At 35.6% G+C, this 20,726-nt stretch overlaps 1 protein-coding gene across 6 annotated transcripts in view; it reads right to left on the bottom strand.

Moving 5' to 3' along the window:
• DNTT (DNA nucleotidylexotransferase) overlaps positions 1 to 20,726 on the bottom strand; it is a 134,269-nt gene that overhangs the window by 27,968 nt on the left and 85,575 nt on the right. For all 6 annotated transcript variants that reach the window (XM_040071201.1, XM_040071202.1, XM_040071200.1 and 3 more), the window contains one exon: positions 2,419 to 2,521. In XM_040071201.1, the coding sequence (XP_039927135.1) occupies positions 2,419 to 2,521 (103 nt within the window). The remainder of the gene's footprint in view (positions 1 to 2,418; positions 2,522 to 20,726) is intronic.

Genomic DNA, 20,726 nt, shown 5'->3' with positions numbered 1-20,726 from the left:
TTATCCCCGGTGATGCTGTATCAAAGAGCATGATGGTGCTGATTTAGCCACTTCATTTTCAGCAGCTTTCAGTGGAAGGATCCTGTAACACTAAACATTTCAGATAAGTAAAGGGCTCTTAAAACTATTTAAAGATGTGGTCCATAATTTCAAAGTTAAACATTGTGGAATCCTTCACTCAGAGCTGCCAAAAGAAAGTCAACATCATGACCTCCATGATGTACATCGATTAATTTGGCTTAGAAGCAGCAGCACAAAAGTGGCAAGCTGTGAAGCAGATTACTGCAAAAAGTTAAAAAGTGCTTTATTTGTTGGTTTGGTTTTTTCTTTCCTGCCCTCTCCCTTAGAAATCAGAGATAATAAAAAGGCCAGAGGTGTATAAATTTTCTCTTTTTTACATTTTGATTTTGCTGGCACCTTGTTTTTCAGTAGTGACAGTAAAAGCCTGTATAGAGGCTTTTACTGTAGAGAGGTAGTGTAACTAGTAGTATAAACCATGAAAAATCTGGAGGACAAACAGAACACATGAAATCATTTTCCATAGCTTTAAACCATACCCAGCTCCTCTGGGTTTGGTTTCTACGCCCGTTGTGCTTCTGACATGTTCTTCATGCTGGGATTCCTAGAGGAATCCTAATCTTTCTATCAAACTCTTGGACACCCTTGACCTCCCCTACTCTGCCCACGCTCCTCTCTGCCACATAGCCTCCCTAACAAGAAAATCAGTAAGAACAAATAATTTTCAATTTCTTTCCTTTCAATTCCTTTTAATGAAAGCAGCTCAAAGTAAACTGGAAAAAAAAAAATGGTACTTGTCAGATCACAGCCATTTTTCTCAGTAATGTAAGTGGGAAAGAAGAAATGAAAGGCTGAACTCAGGGCAGGTTCTAGCCTTGGTTTGTTCTTCCCTTTCCCTTCTGTTCTATTACAGTAATCATATTTTGGGAGGACCCATACATGTTTTCCTAGAGATTCAAGTGAGTGTAAGAAGGGAAAAAGACACCTTCTAAGAAGAAAAACAACTTTTCTCATAGTAAAGGGAATATAATAACCATGAAGGAACCTATACATTAATAATAAAATTATAAAAATAGATAATTTCCTCAGCACTCACTAATTGCCATTGCTTCATTGTTTTTGAGTAATCTAGATGGTAAATGCTATCAATCTACTCCAACGCATACAGCTTCCACAGAGAAATGAGAAAAATCTAAAAAATTAGTAGCAGTCTGATAACACTTCAAAAATCAATTGGAAGAAGAGGAATTCAGCTAATGTTGCATTTTACCTGGAAAAAACAATTTTGAGGCCCTTCCATTAAAGCCAGCTGCAAGACTTTGACCACCTTGAAACAAGTAACTTCATTCAGTCACATAAGCTTTTGTGTGGTTGGAGGTTTCGAACCTCTCATATGTTAATCCATTATATGTTAATTAAAGTACGCAGCTCAAGAATAAATTCAAAAACATTCTCTGCACCCTGCCAGCACTGAAAGCTGACTTGCCTTAGCAGTGAGGCACTTGAGGATTCACCTCAGGGTGCTGGCCTTTTACTTGTTGAAATGTACTCCATTTCTTTGAACAGTGTTGGTAGTAAATGTTGAAAAATATCTCAGCTGGCTAGAAAACCAAAAGTTTATATTTTTCCAACATACTATATTTTTCTCACCCAGGAATATTTTAGCTACCTGCGTCTGTTATAACTGAGACACTTCCAACTTTAAAGCTGTTGGAAACTGAGTAGCTGAATAGAAAAAAGAAAACAAAAATCCATCTCTTAGATGAGTGATTCCTCTATGAAATGACACTATCATCTAGCAGTTTGGGTTGGAAGGGACCTTGAAGATGTGTCCATTCTTCCACAGACCTCACGGAAAACTATGTCAATTTTTCAGTATTTCAATGGAAGCTGGGACAATTGCTAATTAATGGAGTGAAAGAAAGTCAGAATTACAGAGCTTTGGTGCCTAAGCTTTCAGATTTGCTCACCTCACACTCTGAGGTCATCCAAGCCCACTATGCTTAAAGCTGGATCTCCCTGGAGCAGCTTCCCCAGGAAAACCTACTCCCACCTCAAGGAGAAATTAAACAAAGAGACAATTTCTTCAAAGTATAAGAACAATTTTCTCTGATACTCAAAACTCTACCTAGCTTGATTTCTCACCTTTGACTAGCTGCATATTCTTAGGGTAAGATATTACAGATTGCATGTGCACTTCTGCCATAACCTTCAGCTTTAACATTTGGAGCTAGAGAATGGACCTAGATCATATTGGTTAGTAACCAAATAGAACCAATCCTTCTCCAAAGTATTGCAGTCAGCTGTAAAAAGGAGCATGACATTCTTTAAGAGGTACATAGGCTTAATTCAGTGGAGTCAGAACATGTCTCTTTTGGCCAAGTGCTCTTTAGTTCATACCTGCTTTTTCCATAAGTCAATAACTTTATGCAGAAGTTCATCATCCTCTCTTGGTCCTGGATTGGTGATCAAAAAATCTATGTCATGTCCAATATTCTTACCCCTAGAAAGAATAAATAACAAGGACATTAAAAGAGTTAAGTTCCTGTTGAATTTATCTCTGTTTTCAAAACAAGTATTTTTGCTGCATTACAAAAATGTTTGCAGAGTAAAGAGATAGCAATGTTGCTTAAAACATAACCAAAATGGAATTTTTTATTTCTATTATGGAGTCTATTAGTGTTGTTTATAAAATAATAATGACAAGTTTTTGATCTATGTCCTCTGTTTTTCAACTAGATACTACAGATCCATTTGCAGATATTAAATCTCTCTTTCTTCCCCTTAAGTGCCAGAAAGGAAGGTTTCAGTCATCTTTGGATTAAAAAAAAAAAAAAACACATAATCAAAATACCATGTTACATATTATGAATCCAGTGCAATAACAGCAGATAAAATTGCCAGTCAAACTACCACAGATTTAAATATTCTTTTTTGCTTTTGATGGACATTTGAATGTACAAAACTGTGATTATGAACATTTTCATTGTTTCTTTTAATAGCAGATTTAAATCCTTTGACTATTTTGCATTTCTTTTAAATATAACAATGCTTTTTACAGAGATTGATTTTTTTTTTTTGAGGACAGTTCATCCTTAATGTGACTAAAGCTTGTTCATTACATGCACTAAGGATTTCATAATTAAATCCGTGTGCACAAAATTTAATTGCCAATGAATGTTCTTAATGAAAAACTATGTCATAACCTCTTGTTTTTCTGTTTAAGTCTAAGCATTCAGCTTGCTTTTGATCTACTTTCCAAAGGTGTCAAACCTAAATCTGATTAAGACATAGCTATCATTGGAAAACAGGCAAAAGCATGTTTTTCTGGAATGCTTCCCTTCAGAATTACAAAATGTTTGAGAACACATAAAAGTTTATCTCACAGTGCAATTCATCTGAGTATTGCAGAACCAATACAAGGTTTTAATTTCGGTCTCAGTATTACAATAGGACTGCATACACATTTAGTGAGTGCAATCAGTCCAGCCTAAGGAGAAATGAGCAGCGGAGATATTTCTGCAATGAGAATAATTCTCCTTTATGGAGCTGGTGGAGTAAGCACCCAAAATCTGGAGTAGTGACACTTCTGTGTAGCACATTCCCAAATGTTTTTCATGTCTTTATGGGAAAAGCTTGCTCTTGCTGATGTTCACAATATGTGATGTTACAGCTCAGGAGGGTTTCAGCCAACACTGTGTCAGAGAACTTCTGAACTGCTATTCAAGCAATGAAAATAAAAGTGTGGGACCCAAAAACTCTTCTTTTTTTATTTCATTAAATAATTTACTCTCTTAAAATAATGCCTAAAACTGAACCTGGTTCCTTAAACTTGGAAATTTGTAGAAATAGAACTGATAGGCAGATTTGTCAACTGCCATTTGTGTGACAGGAAGTCATCTAACTGATGGGTAGTTGAACAGCATTAGCACAAAGTTGTAAGGAGATGAAAGTCTGGGGTTTGCATTTGACAAGTAGTCTAACTCCCTATAATGCAACTATTGTGCCGTGTCTGCAGCAAAATCAAAATTGCTTAAACAGGTGGAAATTATTTCAAAAGAGGTTTCAAACAAAGAATCAGTCTAGGCTTAGAAACTGAACAGCAATTCAAACTCAAAAAGTTAGAAAATACTTAGTATTCCATGTAACACTGAGTTATTTTGTAGGATGCCATTCATGATCTCTAAAATTACAATAATAATGAAAAGCACTTACATAGCACTTTTTACTAACATGTCTCAAAATATTTTTTCAAAGGGAAAGAATTTATTATTCCTGTCTTAGAGATGCAGAATGGCATAAGAATATTTACTTAAAATTATTTTTAAAGAAATCAAAGAAAGAAGTTGGATGCTGATGGATCTGGGAGCTGATTCCCAATGCTTCTTCAACATTTACATGTTTTAGGTTAACATCTACAAAACCCTGCATCAATCAAGCCGTAAATTCACAGGAAATCCAAGCTGCTTCATTGGTCCTCTATCTCGCAAGACAGAAAGTATTTATTGAAATGTTCTCAGAGGCTTTTTTTTTTTCCTGTGGAATTAGAGATTTTAAATCTCATATTAGCACACAATATTAATTATTGTCAGAGTTAAATTTCAGATCCTTTCTGAGTAATTCACAATGGATAAATTTCTAACCGAAATTGTTAAGCTGGTGCTGAGACATTTCGTCTAATTGCCAGTAGTACTCTTTACCAAACAATGGATTTCAGCCTAGAAAAACATATTATTTTCCTTACAATAGAAAACCAATGTAGTAAATTAAAAAGATGCATAACATATATTGCTCACAACTTGTAAATCATGCAAAAAGGTGCAGTAAGAGATTCACATCATCATTCTGTTGAAGCTGTATGTGGCCAATAATTTCAGCAGAGTAGGGTTTTTCACATAATGCATTTGTGTGTGCGTACATGCAAACATACAATAACTCATAAAGTTACATAAAGGGCCAAGTTATTTGTCATTCACTGGCTGTTAAATACAAAACACAGAGCCAGAGCTTGGTACAGAGAGCAGGGTCTTAAGAGCTTTCCTCACTAGAAAGGCATCCTAGTCAGTGTGCTACTTTGCACTCCCCCTGGATCTACAAATCTCCCATTTAATATCTCAGGGTGGCATAAACCCACCTGAGCTCGTATTTTTAGCACACTAATCAAAGATGGGAGATGCAGGGATTTGAATCTGGCACACCACAGTTTACATACTCTAATCACAAAGACTTTATATAAAATGAGTATTTCTTTTAAAATAAAATGAGCTGCAATGACATTTTAGCAAAAATAATACACACACACTTAACATGTATGAGAATAGCACAGGATTTGTCCATTTTCTAGACCTCCTATGAGATAGCAATGATAACCTGTCTAGTCTCTACATTCCACTTGGGCATAAGCAGGATTTAAAAAATCATTTGCTTATACCTGGAACTGCTGAAGCTCTGGTGAGCCAGGAGCACAGATGTACCCTAGGAGCAAAGTAATCATGGACAGAACTGGGAGTTCAAGTTTCTGCAGCTTTGAACAGGAAAATATTCAAGGTTTGGATTTCCTATTCAGAGCCACTTACATCTTTTTATTCTCTTCAAATTTAAACCTAAATCTTTGCTGGGCTGGAGCTATAAGAAAACCAGCACTTTAAAGAATGGGAATTGCAGCTTACCTTTTGTTTTAATAATTGATTCAAGCCTGAAGATAATAAAACACAGTGCACTATTAATTGTGTTCAATTCTTGGTTGACTAAACTTGTATAAGTCTGTAAAATGTTTCTTAGCAGTCAATTAACTACCTTTAAGGTTGTTGGAATTATCTTTCTTGCTGTTATTAGATTCCAAGTGATCAAATATAGCTATCATTATGACTAAAACTTAAAGATATGAACGTATGGTAAAGGATAATCATATTGTCTTAATCTACAATGGCAATGCCTGCACAATTAGACATTTAATAGTTTTATGTGTGCAGAATATTCTGAGATACTGGAATAGTACATAATGGCTAAGCCACATCAATGAGGATTCTGATAAAATTATTTTAGCTGAGAAAAGATGACTGATGTTTCCTTACTATTCACAAAATTTCACTTCCAAACTGTTGGATGAGAAAAATTACTTTTGACTTCAAAATCTTAAACATTATACTAGATCTGTCTTTGGGTTACTTAGGCTATTTGGTGATGAGTTCCTGTGATGTTTTGCTTAACAAACTGTATTTTCCTGGTTTCAGAGATTCCCACTTCATTCAGAGTGAGATTATAACAATTTTTCCAAATCCTTCTCAATCTCTTGCTTTACTTCTGTGTGAAAACAGTTCACCGGTTAAGCGATTTACCTCAGATCTGTCCTTGTCAGCTAAATAACAAACAATTGCCTGACTTTGGAATAAAAATGGAAAGGCAACTACAAATTTTGGACCAGGAATCCAAGTTAGTACCATGCTTTCCAAAGCAGTCTAAAATACTGTTTCTTCACAGCTGCCATGTTGTGTAATTCAATTGATTCTCAAAACCATCTTAGGAGGGGCACTTCAACATTTTCTTTGTGAAAGATAGCGCTTAATATTCAGAAGAAGATTTTCAATAGTTGCTCTGAAAGACCATCCCACTGGTTCTGCAGTCTTAGAATCTGGACTGGAGACAAGCTGGAAAACTGGTATTTCTATCTCTCAAAAAACACAGATGGAAAATTTCCAAATGATTTTTTGGAGTTTGTTGTTGTTTTGGGGATTTTTGGTTTGGTTTCAGGGGTTTTTTTGTGCTGTAACAGTCACAGCAGAGCCATGATTACCTTTATTAGGAAGCAAATATTATCTATTCCTTAATTAGAGAAAATTCTTTATGGCATGATAGAATTAAAAGTGTTGAACAAATTCCCATGTGTGTAAAATCACTCAGTGTTTACACAAGTACTCTGAACTTTACACATGGGACCACTGCTACAGATAATCAGAAACATTAATCGTTTTGTGAAGTCAAGCATATATATTTAAGAACCTGACAACTAACACAAGCTCATTTCCAATGTCTTATCAAGTATAATAAATCCTAAAGAGGCATAAATTTTGTGGGGTTCCTGGACTTCAGCAAATTAATTGCATATAATTAATTCCATTATAAATCTTCAAATCATCCACTCATTTAACAGCAAAAAAAATACAGCACAATGAAGTGGGTGCAAATAATGGCAAACATAAACAGTTTGGGCATAGGCACTTCAAGTTTCCTTCTATGTGACTAAACTTTTTATATCTGTCAAAATTTTGGAAAAATAATAATTGTGGAGGAAGACATGAACTCTCAAATACTAGGTGTTGGCTAATGTTCCAAGCTAATCTGTTTGATGAAACTGGATTGTACTTACTAAAACAGTGTACTTGTTATAATATTCAGATGCTAATCAATATTTTAGTTATGACATTTGCAACCTCTGCACTGACTAAAAAAACCCCATAACCCCATAATATATTATAGAGAGTGATTGCTCTCAGGAAATACTGTGAAAAAAATTAGTCCACAGGAATTGCTGTCAGGAATATGGCCAATATTCACCATAAAACTGGAAAGATTTTTTTACTTATCTTTTTCCTGAGCATTTTATTGTATAGTTGTGTTTTGATAGAGAAAGCTAGGAAAATCAGTAAAAGTAATTTCACACTGGTACTGCATGGAATGGGCCTCAGACAACATGAGGAGAGTCTGCACAGAATATCAGAGGATTTAACTCTCCCCTCCTTCCAGAGATCTCAGATTAAAAGCAATCCAGCTGAAATTCATTTGTAAAGTAAGCTGGATCCTAGCTAAGATGCTGGAAGTTGATATAAAATAATGTCAGTGCCTTTATTTGTTGAAAGAAATATGGGAATTCATTTTAAGTTAAATTCAGCATCATCTCCTCTGCATTCCTCTTTTGGGGAATGGAGGGAGGACAGCTTCTAGACAGACATCCCCAAATGATTTGAAAATATGTGAGGATATTTGAAGATTTTCTTGAATATAGATGAGTAATATGTATAAACACCCAAGAAGAACAAATGCAATTGCTGAAGTGATGATTGTGTGGCAATGGAAAAGGAATTAAATGTTGCAGAAGGTTACACACAGCTGAAGAAATGAAAATATTGTGATATAGCGCAATGATCCCTTGTTTGAGCAGTGAAGAGAACACTTGAATAAGCAGCAGAATAACTTATTTTAGAAACAGCTAACAAATAATTTATAAGTACCATAAAACACATGTTCCTGAGCAGAACCCCTAGTAAAACATGTAATTACATCTCTAATGGAACACACACACATAGGTACACATAGTGCAAACATTTCTCTCTGTTCTGATATCAATGCCATATTTTTCCTCTGGGGAGGTATCCTCTCTGCTGGGTCTCCTGTAACTCTCCCTGTAACAGCAGGGTAGAATTATTGTTTGACATCAGTTGAGTTTGACCAAGTGGCACAGGATTTCTATCTAGTAACTACAGTCCTGATTAAGTTGCTTCCACAACACAGCTCCAATCAACATGTGCCTCTCAGGAAAAGGAACATACATTTATGTCCAAATCCCAAGGTAGTCTGCATGCCTGTGGATTTGGTTATTAAGCAGTCTTTGCTGAGACCTTGAACAGGGAACAGACCATTTCTTACAGCCAGATATTAAAATAATTCTGAGTTACTGTCAGTCAAACTATGAAGAACTACATATTTTCTTTGTATAAACCTCTTACAAAAAGAAAAAAAACCCCATTCTTTAAGCTTGAAGTACTTGGAGTGTGACAGTGTTACAACTCTTACATAGAAAGTAAAATCCTGGCTGTTTGACAGAAGAATTCTACCAATTGTAAAAGAGTTACAGAATAATTCTTGGCTCTGATACTACAGATTTTCAAAACTTTGTTACACAGCGTCCCATCTTCAGATATAAATTACTAGAGTTTTAATAAAATAAAAAAGCAGTGGTCTACAAAGTAGACCAGTAAGTACAATTCCCTGTATATATTGCCTAAAGAGAATTTACTGAATTCAGAATTTATTCACAAGTTTGTTATTCCTGTTCATTTTTTTCCTCCAACCTTTTTTCAGATCTGAAATCTGGACCTAGAGTAAGTTGTTTTATTGACTCTGAAGGACATTAACCTTTGCTACCTATACAATTAGTACACTTACATGGGCAGTCAGGTCTGTGCAAGGGTTTCTGAAACACTGATTTCATGCTGAAGGAGTTTTTTAAATGGAAGAAATTTTTATGTCTGCAACATGGTTGTTTCACTTGCAACAGGAACTAGGTAATAGTAAAAAGAAGTCAGAAAGTTATTCTGTTTGTGACAGAAAGTCGCTTTATTGTAAGTCTTCCAACTTACAATAAAATGCTGTAACATTTATTTGAAAATATTTCCTCAGAAATTCTCAATTACATATTCTGACAAATAGAGGTTGTGACAAACTCTGACTGTAAGAGAGTATTAACAGCCCAAGCAGCAGCATAATGCTGTACCAGTCCATTGCTGGCATAAATGACCAGCTAAGCCCTGTACACCACACGTAAGCTGTTCTTCAAACCACTTCCAGCTTTAGCTCAGGAGTTTTCCTTAATATTCAGGTCAGCTCCACATTTCCAGAACAACATTTAGATTCAACAGTGTCAATGCCATGGTGTTTCACATCCATATAGAGTAGGTAGCAAGAAAATAAATGTTCATTGAAGTGCAAAAGCAGCTCAACAAAAGTTAACAATCCAAAAACACTGACACAGAGAAAGCAGAGACAGCAGAACACAAAATGTAAGTGTTGGCAGGTCTGACTCACATTGTGCAGTGACTACTTTGTCAGCTGAGGGAGGGGGGAGAGGGAACATTCAGTCAGAATAAACCAGGGGCTCTCAAACATCCCTAACTCTAGCACCAGGTTCATTTGTTCTCTCAGTGCTTGATCTCTACCTTCGACATGACAAAGACATAAGATTGGTGAGGATTTCTAAAGCAAGATGCCATTTTATAATTCATCAAATTAGACAGAAGGCTCACCTATACTATTTATCACATGAAGCCATATTATGCTTCCTTAAGTTTGGCATTCTAAGAGTCACAGATTACTCTGATTCCGGAATTAAAACTCAGGAAAGCCTTGTAGTGCAGGACAAGGTAGTAAATAGGAAGACAAAGCTGTAGAGTTTACCAGGTTACTTTATTCAAAAAGTCCTAACCAGTACTAGATGACAATTTTGAGCACGGCTATTAAAAAATAATAACCAAGAAGATTATTACACTGCAAGTATCTATGGCAGTGGTTTGTTACACCCCCTGATTCAGTGAATGCCAACACAGTCAGAACCTGCTTTTCAGAAATAAAGTAACACGCCTGAAGTAATGAGGAAAACAATAAACCAAGATCTGATCAGAGGTCTGTAGAAAAAAGATATGGGTTGGGCTTCTTCAGATAATTTCTGCTCACCTGGTTGTTATTTGAATTAGTTCCTAATTTCTTTTGATGGCAGTTTGACACTAGTGGTTCCCAGACAGTGTGAAAATTAATTCTCGTTTCCTTCTAATGCTACATAGGTGGTAAGGTACAAAAAAACACCTGTGGAGATGAAAAAGGCCAGTGTGGGAAGATACTTGTGCTAACATTTTATATCTGGACTCTGAGTTCAAGGCCCAGCCTTTCAGTCACCCTACTGCACTTGGTTTTCACAAGTGAATAAAAACTTTGAGCTGAATATTTCCAGAATTCTAAATCCAAACTGAGTGAGAGTCTTTATTCTATATCAAAGAAATTCTGGAATTCCTGCCCCTTGAGGGCTAAATCATCCCTGGTTGTACATTACAGTGCTCTTCTGGGGTATAATTAATATCTGTAAGATGATTTAATAAGATGCTGAATAATATCTAAAATAGCAATATAATAATCTAATTAAATCAACTGAAATAAATTCTGCCACTAGCAAAGACAATTAAAATTAAAACTGAAATAATGATATATTTAACTGAAAAGATACCATACAGTTATGAGAACTACCCTGATTCATTTTGAGGGAATTTGTGGGTAAAAAAATTGCTGTCACAGCTTTGTCTGCAGAATTACTTTTCCCACTAATTTAAGAACAGAATTATTTAGGTTACACTGTCTCTGAAATAGAAACTAGTGAAAACTGAGACCTGCTCCCCTGGGGAGCTATAAATCAGGCTTCTACAAAGGTTTGAATTGCCAAAGGTAGCAGATAGCAGCTTCTTCACCCAGACAAGTAATTCAACATAAACCCAGCTGAACTATGTAAGTATTTGGCAAAGATTCACAGGTATCTTCTCTTGAAAAAGTGCTTGAGGGTGGACACGTCATTAAAACGCTATTTTTCTTGCCCAGTGTAACAGTAATTCTAATTCACTGGAGGCAGAAACCATTTTCCATGGCTGTGGAACATACTTATTTTACTTTTCAAGCTAATCCAACTCTGCAATGAAGCAGCATTGGGGAAAATCTTTCCCTTTAGGATCAGAAACCTTACTAGATAGCGAAAGGGAATACAGCTTTAATATGGGATACACAAAACAAGCATTTTTGGTTTCTCATTTATTCAGCAGGGTATCGCTGCTATTGTGCATCAGTAGCTTCTGCTCAAGAAATATTTTAGGGAAAGTCCTAACAAGGCAGAGAACTAATTACTTAAAAGATCTTGTATCAAGTCAGGAGAAAGGATTACCGACTGCAGCAGAAGGGACCACATCACTGGTTATTTCTACAAGTTTTGTTCTGAGGGAAAAATCACTGAAGTGAAGAGAACCAGTGAAAAACCTGTGCAATAGCACTTAAATTTACTTGAAACGTAATTTCACCCTCAGTGACTACACTGCCCCAAAGAAAGTTAGTAATGCATGGCCCTCACCTCCTCTCATTAAATGCATTTTCAAAGACCAAGTTATGTCATGCTACACTTGATTGTATCTTTTATTACCCAAAAGAAACTTAGACATGTCTCAGAGATACTCAGGTACTCCTCGTGATGCTGTGCTGATAAGTTTTGCTTTAACAGATATTTCATTTAATGCAATAAAAGGAAAAGATCAGAAAACAGTTATTCAACTGAGGGACTTAAATGACCAGTATAGCTAAACTGAGAGCTATTCGCTGATCTTAGAAACATCTCTTAGATTATTTGCATTTAAATTATTTATTTAAATTATTTAATGTGAGAAACATCTTCTATGCAAAAGCCTGAAAATATTTCCCTGCCCTGTGAAAACAATGAATGGTGAATAGTGTGTCTATATACTGCCTTCTATGTACCTTTAGCCAAATGATTATTTCAAGGTGTATTTGGTTTAAAATAAGACTGTGTAAGGATTCTCTTATGCACTAGTATCTGAGAAAACCGTAGTCATGGAACAACATGAAAATCTGAATGGAACTCAATATTTGAAGAACAGATAAAAAAAAATTAATCACAAGCAAAAATATAAAAACAAAATTTATTCACCTATTTTGGTATGCATTATCTTGAGGAGGACCACCTGCTATTCACATGCTGAAACTACTTCTCTCCAATCTTAATTTCAGATTTTTTAAAAACAGAAAAGCAGTTTCTATGAAAAACAGTTGCAAAATTGTATTTCAACCAAATTTACTGTACACTATTAAAATAGTTCATAAAGCTGTCTTCCACCAGTCTGGTTTCCACTAAAGAAAAAAAGAATAGGATAGTGGCCAATGTAAGAATTTAGTCACCTACTTGTTATTTAGAAAGTATGGCTCCCCCCAGGGATTGTAACAGTTGCATAGCCTGGATGGTGCTGTTGTCCTCTGGCTTTCCCAGAATGGGTTAGGTTGGAAGGGACTCCATTGGGTCATCTGCCGCCAGGCGGTCACCCCAGAACACTTTGCACAGAATAGCACCCAGATGGTTCTTGAATATCCCCTGTGAGGGAGACTCCACAGGCTCTGGGCAATCTGCTCCAGGGCACAGTCACTCACACAGGTTAGAAGTTCCTCCTCTATGGGAAGAACATATTTGTCTTCCTTCCATGACATTGATGCCTGAACGCGGCTGTCACCAATTATACCCTGATGCTGAATATTTATCATTTTTGGCTTGCACACAAGATGACTTTTTCTTGCTAGCAGTTTTAGCCTCTCTGAATCCTCTATTTGGAGTAAATACACTATTCCACCAAGCAAAACAAAACTATGGTTAAGTTTTGAATCTCTGCAAGTGCTGTCTCAATTTCATATAAATAGTGCAACTGTACCTGGAAGCTGTCCATGTAATTTCAAGCTTTAAAGCTTATGAAATGTACCCTACCAAACTGTCACAGTTTTATTTAAATTCATGAAATACATTGCTGAAGTTTTGCCTTTGCTGTCTTGGCAAATCCTTCAAATTATACTTAATTTCAATCAAACATTTCAAATGACATCATAGAAACTTTCTGCATAAATAGATTTTGCCCAGTGCCAATCAATGACAAAACAAAACCACTTTAACACTGTTTGAAAAAGACATACAGTCCAATAAGTATAGATGCATATTTGGGATCTCATATATGCAGATGAAATGTGAGGTATGCAGATGAATTTAATCTTAAAACATCTACTTAGTTTTGCATATGTGAAACCTTCTGTCAGCACATTCTATGGAAAAAAGCTTTCTCACTCTTAAGTAACAGCCTGTAAGACAGTGGTACAACACCCTTAGTTACTAGTCATTTTATAGATTAAAATTACTCTGAAACATGCAGGAAAAAATAACATATTCCAATATGTAGTAAGTCTGAGAAATCAGACTTGACTGGAGAGAAGATATGTTTTTATTATTTATGAGAGAAGACATCTCAGACTAGACCTGCTCAGATATCTTGAAGTACCTCATTTCTTTTGGCCTAATTAAAATCCTTAAAGACAACTTCAAAATTACGCAAACTGGGAGACAAGGATATTTAACTACCTCAGATTTTGAAGAACACAACTAAGAGATCAGTGTACTCAGATGTTAGATATTTTGATGAATTATCAGAGAGTATGATGTACTTTAAGGGGAAAACAAAACAACATAACCAAAGAAACCCAAACAAATAACCAAACCAACAACAATAACAACAACAACCACTAAGAAAGGAAGATAAAGAGAATTACTGCTACCTCTATCCAAAAATAAATTAATATGAGAGGATGAAAGAGAAGGTTAAGGTTTTTAGGACTTCAGTCTTTGGAGGTAAGTGGTGACTGGCATTTTCCAGGACAGACTCCTACAAATTGGGAGAGCACTGGACCCTTCCGGATCTGGATTAGCCATTATGTATAGCTATTTCTCTCTTTCAAGACCAATTCAGGTGCTCTGTCCGTGTTCTGCCAGAGAAGAAATTTGGCTAGAGCTGGCTATAGATTACATATGTATCTCCCAATACCTAAAGGTGGGGTGGAATGCTTGCAACGCACTGACATTCCAGATTTAAAAGTCAGAAAACTTACCAGTTTTTTCTTCCATCTCAGCTGGTGCATAAGCCACTCGGGTGTCACATTTCAAAAAGCATTAATTGCAAACCGAAACCACAGTTAAATGAGAGATATATTGCTAAAACAATAACCTAGTGATCTCTTCAACATCATTAATAATGCAGTAGAAAATACAGAAAGCTCAGCTGCATTCAAATTATTTACTGAAATAAGTAAATAAAAGTCTGCATTAATAATTATGAAAGGTGTATACTAAAAAAAATGTTTTCATTAAACTACTTGTTGCACCTTAATTTTTGCAAACAGTAAAAAAATCATTTTGCAACTAAGGTAGTTTCCATTTACTAGTTTAGATTTATTTTTTTTTTGTCCAAGGCAAAATTGCTTGGTTCAGAAATATTTCTATTTTACTTGCTCAGAATCTCATAAATATATACAAGCTTATATTTAAGATACAATATTTTATTTTATAGAAGATGAAAGTTATTTTTCTATAATGATACTCTAACAAAATTAACAATCAGCTTTATAGAAACAATTTTTGCTGTCCTGAAGCTTTCTGGCAGTAGATCGAAAACATGAATTCAAACCCTGCTGATTTTCATTCTCTCCAGCTAATTCTGTTGAGTGTTCCAAATGGCTTATTCTTTTAACATATCCCTTTGTCACAGAAACTTTCCTCAAAAAGTTCTTCATGCATGTCTACTTTGGCATTTCTAAAAATCAAAATGTTCTCTTTAAACAATTTAAAAGACAATATTAATGTTCATGTGAGGAAGGAAACATGCATCTTCAGAATGCCCGAATGATATTAAATGTTCAGCCTGGGTTTCACTTACTTGGCAGTGATGGGACAATCTGCAGAATCAACCTACCATGAAAACAAAGGTTTCTATTTACTTCCTGCTCAGCTGTTCTGGAAGTTATATAAACATGACCAGTTTTCTATTAAAATTCCTTGAACTGAGAAATAGATTGCTTGCATCCACAGGGAGGGTGGGGGAAGACAACCAGAAATAAGACATCTCTCAGAAATCCTAACATGAGATAGGATTAACACTTCTGCTAGAGCTGATAGTGTAGTGGCCAAGGAGTGCAGGTAATTTTTCAAGCGTTTGGGTTAGTGACGAAGACACAAGCCAAATTTTGAACTCCGGCATTTTGGGGTAATATGTGTAATTCTACTTTAGTTGTGATTACTTTAAGGTATTTTATCAATCTATTCCATCAAAGGGGATATAATGCAATTTAAACATTTGTGTAATTGCCATCAGACAGCTGCAGCAAGGTGAGTTTGAGTATAGCTTTTCTACCAAATTTTACTCAAGTACTTCTGAAAAAAATATGTACAGTTTAAACTTCAAGCACGTGTACAATCTGATTAGATTTAAGAAAATTGGCTCACTCACTCAAATTTTTAAAGTGAACTGTGAAATTTTTCCAGGATTGAGCTGACAGAGATTTTCAATAACTGCACTTGCAGTAGTAGTTACCCCTACTGCAAGTAACGTAGGGGTATATATACAGAAGAATAATGCAGAGAAAATGAGATTATTCCCTTTCAATAACTAATCTAGATTGTGTAATCTACTAATTTTGTAGAAGGGAAGAGAACTTTACCCCTAATTTATGAAATAGACTTGGAACACTACACTTTTGCAGAGAATGAAACTGAAATTAAAAACTTGTCTTCTTGGTTTACATCAGTGGTTTGCCAAGATAGCTGTGTGGTGTGAATGTACAGTGTTTGCCAGCAGCTCCCTGAAGCTGAAATAGTTACACCCTTTAGGCCAAAATAGGTTATTTCATTTGAGAAAATCATTTAAACTGTACTGTCAAAGGAACACTGCATCTGCACAGAGAAGTGTTGCCAATATATTCTCAAGTACAGGCATACCAGAAAAGCCTTTTAAAGTGTGGACAAGCCTGTCATTAAATCTAACTTCTAGCTTGAGTAAATCCCTCCATTGTGAAATCTTGTTACCCTCCTTTACAAAATTCCCTTGCTCTGCTTCAAGATGTGATTCTCCATCAGCTAAGGAGCTCATGAAGTTAACTTAGTCGATTTAATTCTAGATTGAAAACTTCTCTGATTATTACTAACCAACTTCCTTAATTCCCAAACCGTGGCAAGAAAATATCCTGTTGGACAATGTAGCTTATTAGAGTTCTCTTTGAGCCCTTCTTCCAGATCCAGATATTGTAAAGCTCTAGCCATATATTTTCAGAGAGTCTTTCAAAGAGCCAGTCATATCATATTTCTTGTATTCTTGTTCTGACTTCTTTCTGAAAACAATCCTGACTTTTTCAACCTGCCCTGTTTTGTGACCTCAGGTAATTGAAGAGACCTTTCCAGGGTATCTTCAATATAGGTACATATTTTAATATTCAGGTGAAATGTGAAGATGTATTCCCTGGGTCACCATTTCTTGCCAGTTCAATTTCTCGAACAATCAGTTGAAAGTGAGCCCCTATTTTGTCATGATTCAACAGAAACCAATGTCCAACCTCCCACCAACATTTCAGTGAGAAACGACGGAAGAGTTGTTCACATTTCATTTTTAAGATAAGAACAGTGAAGGTAAAATCTACATTGGCTAAGTGTGGGTGTGGTACCATTTACTGCAGTGATACAAATGTCTACTATAACACCGAGACATTTCATAAACAGCAATGAAATAAGGATATTATAGCCAATATATAACATCTCCATTGGATATCATATCCAATGACAATATTATCACTAAGGTAAAATAATTAGGTGCCACTGGACATTAACCACTGTAACACAACCAAATAATCAGGTGTGTTTCTTGTGTTTGTTTATCCACTAGACCTGTGTCTAGGTGTAAGATATGTCAAGATAAAAGGAAAACATTCTGCCATCCTTGATCAATAGCACAAGATAAAGCATGTTAGGTTATTACTTTATGAACTAGCATGAGTTTATATGCATGTATATGAGAAGAAGCAACCCACAAGGCTATCGTATCAGGTTTTGCTGCTATTTAATGCTGATTTTCCATTCTTCAAAAAGATTGCCTGAAACATTTCCATCCGCCTCTCCTACAGTACATCAACAATCCATAATTTATTCCACCACTTCCAAACTGAAAGCAACTAAAAGAACTATTTCTGACTATATCTTTTAATTCATGCCTGTCACTCATGATTTATTGTAAACCTTTTTAGTTTTTCCTTGTTATCTGACATGTAGAAAATATCCTGTCTGACTCATATTGCAACAACAACAACGAAAATTTAACCAGCAGCTACTTCTTTGTTATCATGTCACCACACCACTAGCAAGATTAAGTCACACTTGATTAAAATGTTGTGGCTATTCTTGCTCACAGGGATCTGCAAAATGTATCCCCTAGTTGCAAGGTCACCGATGTTTGCAGCTTTTCTCATGACTATCTGACAGGAAAAAAAAAAATCATTCTTAACTTTTGCTGTCAACCATCTTTACAGCAACTTACCAGTCTACAATAAATTTTGACTCCTGCTAAAGAGTCTATCAGCATTAAGTAAACTCTGCTATAAAAGTCTTGTTTTCAAGCCAGGTTCCTGGGAATAAAAGCATGGGGGGGGAAATGACAAAGTATAATACATAGCATAATTAAAACAAATTTTTGTCCTCTTGATCAAAACATCAGGCATTTGACCCTGCAGTCACTGAACCACCTGGCATCTGAGCCTGCAAAACCTCTTTTGCACGTGGTGAACCACAGAACACTATTGTTTGTCACAGTAACTGTTCACTAAGAGAATGCAAAATTTTCAGAACAACTTCATCTCCGACATAGATGCCCTGAGACACTTATGAGTAAAGCATACAAATAGTAAGAAATATCCTCAAAATACTGAGGCATCAGAAACTTCTCAGAGAAAACAACACACATCCAAGAAAAACTGCGCACAGGACAAAATGTATTAAATCATTTCTATTCTGTCCTGAAACACTTAGGCACAGGCACTGAAGTTCATAGGTAAAAGATGCTTAAGTACCATTGTCTGAAACAAAACAAGAAATAGACACTTGCTTCCTGGTGCACCAAATGTGTCTAACAGAGAGCTGGCTAAGCATTATTAGCACTATTCTTGGCACTATTCTTTCTGTGTTAGCACATTAATTAAGCCTCTTAATCATAGCCAAGCCCTATCCTTGGCCTATTAATGCTACATTACAGTTGACTTTACTGCTGGGAACTTAGTCTAAGACTGCTGCCTGAGTTTTGTTTCAATTACCCTTTATGCAGAGTTCTGATTTGATTTTCCATTAGAAAGAATGTCACTTTCTTCTGCACGTCTCTTAGTGTTACAAAGACAATTGTTCTGTCTCTCTTCATTCCATTCCCACCTTGAGTGGCCTCGATTTTCTATGACATCCTCTTCTTAGCAGGTGAACCCCAATGAAACTATTTTATAGATAACATGTAAGGAAAAGAGCTATCTATCAAACTAGGCACCTCCATCTCATCAAAGCCAAGTATAGCTTTGGTTTGACCTCTTGTGCTTTATGTTTCTCTTTTATCTTACTACTTTATCTGAAATCGCCTCTATCTTTTTTTAATCTTGCTACTTCATCTTTCCTGAGTATATTCCACTATCTTAATAATCCTCCTTGTACCTAATGCTCTATAAGTTTTAGGTTTTCTACTTACCAGTTTTATGTAGTATTATGAATATATTTTAATTTAATATATTATTAATTTAATTTTCAAGTAGTATATTTTAAATATTGTACTTGAGCATACTTCTTGGCCTAAGTATTAAAACTGATCCACTGGCAGAGCATTCCAGAAATCAGTGCATGGTATTAGCTGAACTCATGTCAAATGTCTATAAGATACTCTCAAATTATTGTGACTCTTCAGAGCAGTACTTCAAAATATGATGCCTTCCCATAATATCCATGTAAAAGGCAAAAAATGCAAACATTTGCAAACACTAACAATTGAAACATTTGCTTTTGCTACAAATGCTGAGTGATAATTATAGTTGATTGTTTATTCTCTCTCTAATGATTCAATCTATTATTCACAGTGAGGATTTAGTAGAGCTGGTCAAGAAAATGAGAAAAAGCAAAAGGATTTAGGTGCACAGTTGAAAATAAATTAAAGAGGAATACATGTTGTCAATTCAATTTGTTGTCTAAAACCTCAATCAAAATATTTCAGTGATCTTGCAAAGACGTTGTGATGCTTCACAGAGGTTTCTGTGCCTCTGACTACCACTTCCAGATGCATATGCCCTTGTCTTTAGATGAAATGACACCACATCATTATGAAATTCCTATGGCTGAGGCTAATCACAAACGAGGAACTCTGAAATTCTGAATAGAACATTCATTTCGGGGGGAAAAAAAAAAATACATTTCTGCACATTTCTGCATCGAGAAATGAAAATTTTCGCAGAAAACAAATACTCAAATATTTTGGTAGATATGTTACAAGTAACCTTAAACATAAATGCATGAATCACTTCATTCGTTAATTTTGTTTCTGAGTAGAAAGCTGTTCTATAGCACCATTGATATATTTTGGCCTGCAATGCCTCTTCCCAAACAGCAATACACAAGTTCTCATATCCCCTAGAACAGAAACAACAAAAAACCCTAACCAAACATCACTGACAATCCATTAAGGTAAAATTCCAAAAAGAATTAATCAAATCTTCAGAGAATTTAGACTTTCTTATGCATAATGAATCATATCAGAAAATTCAAAACTTAGTGGAAATTTCTTATTCATATTCTCCCTTTATGACATTCCCTATGTAATATGCCCAATATCAGTAGCACGAGAAAGAACAAGGCTGGCAAACTCCTTGAGCTCTATCCTATGCACTCAAATTATTGCAGCACATATAACAGGACTCTGCTACAGAATGGTTCTATGGTTACCATCATTGAACTTGCATCAGTTATTATCATAAATAATTGCTTGTCCTTCTTTCTACAGAGTTTGAAAATGAAGCTCTCCCAGTCTATGAATATGTCTCTGGACATGTTAATGTTAGGTACCAATTATTTGTACAATTTCTTTTTTAATCATAAGAGCATTTATTCCCCCATGACATATCACACTAATCTATTCCCAAACTACCAGGACATTCAAAGAGCAACAGTTCAACCCTAATGCAGGAAGCAGGTTTTCCAGCTTATTAAATTATACTGATAAATCAATTTTAGTACATGCTCTGTATCATGCAACCTGCCTCCCTGTCTCAGCCCCAGATTATGTGTTATAATAATACCTGGGGCT

Source organism: Hirundo rustica, chromosome 8 (genome assembly GCF_015227805.2).
Source record: "Hirundo rustica isolate bHirRus1 chromosome 8, bHirRus1.pri.v3, whole genome shotgun sequence".
Classification (NCBI taxonomy): domain Eukaryota; kingdom Metazoa; phylum Chordata; class Aves; order Passeriformes; family Hirundinidae; genus Hirundo; species Hirundo rustica.
The sequence above is the reverse complement of the archived record's forward strand: the minus strand, read 5'-3'. Positions and strand labels throughout refer to the sequence as shown.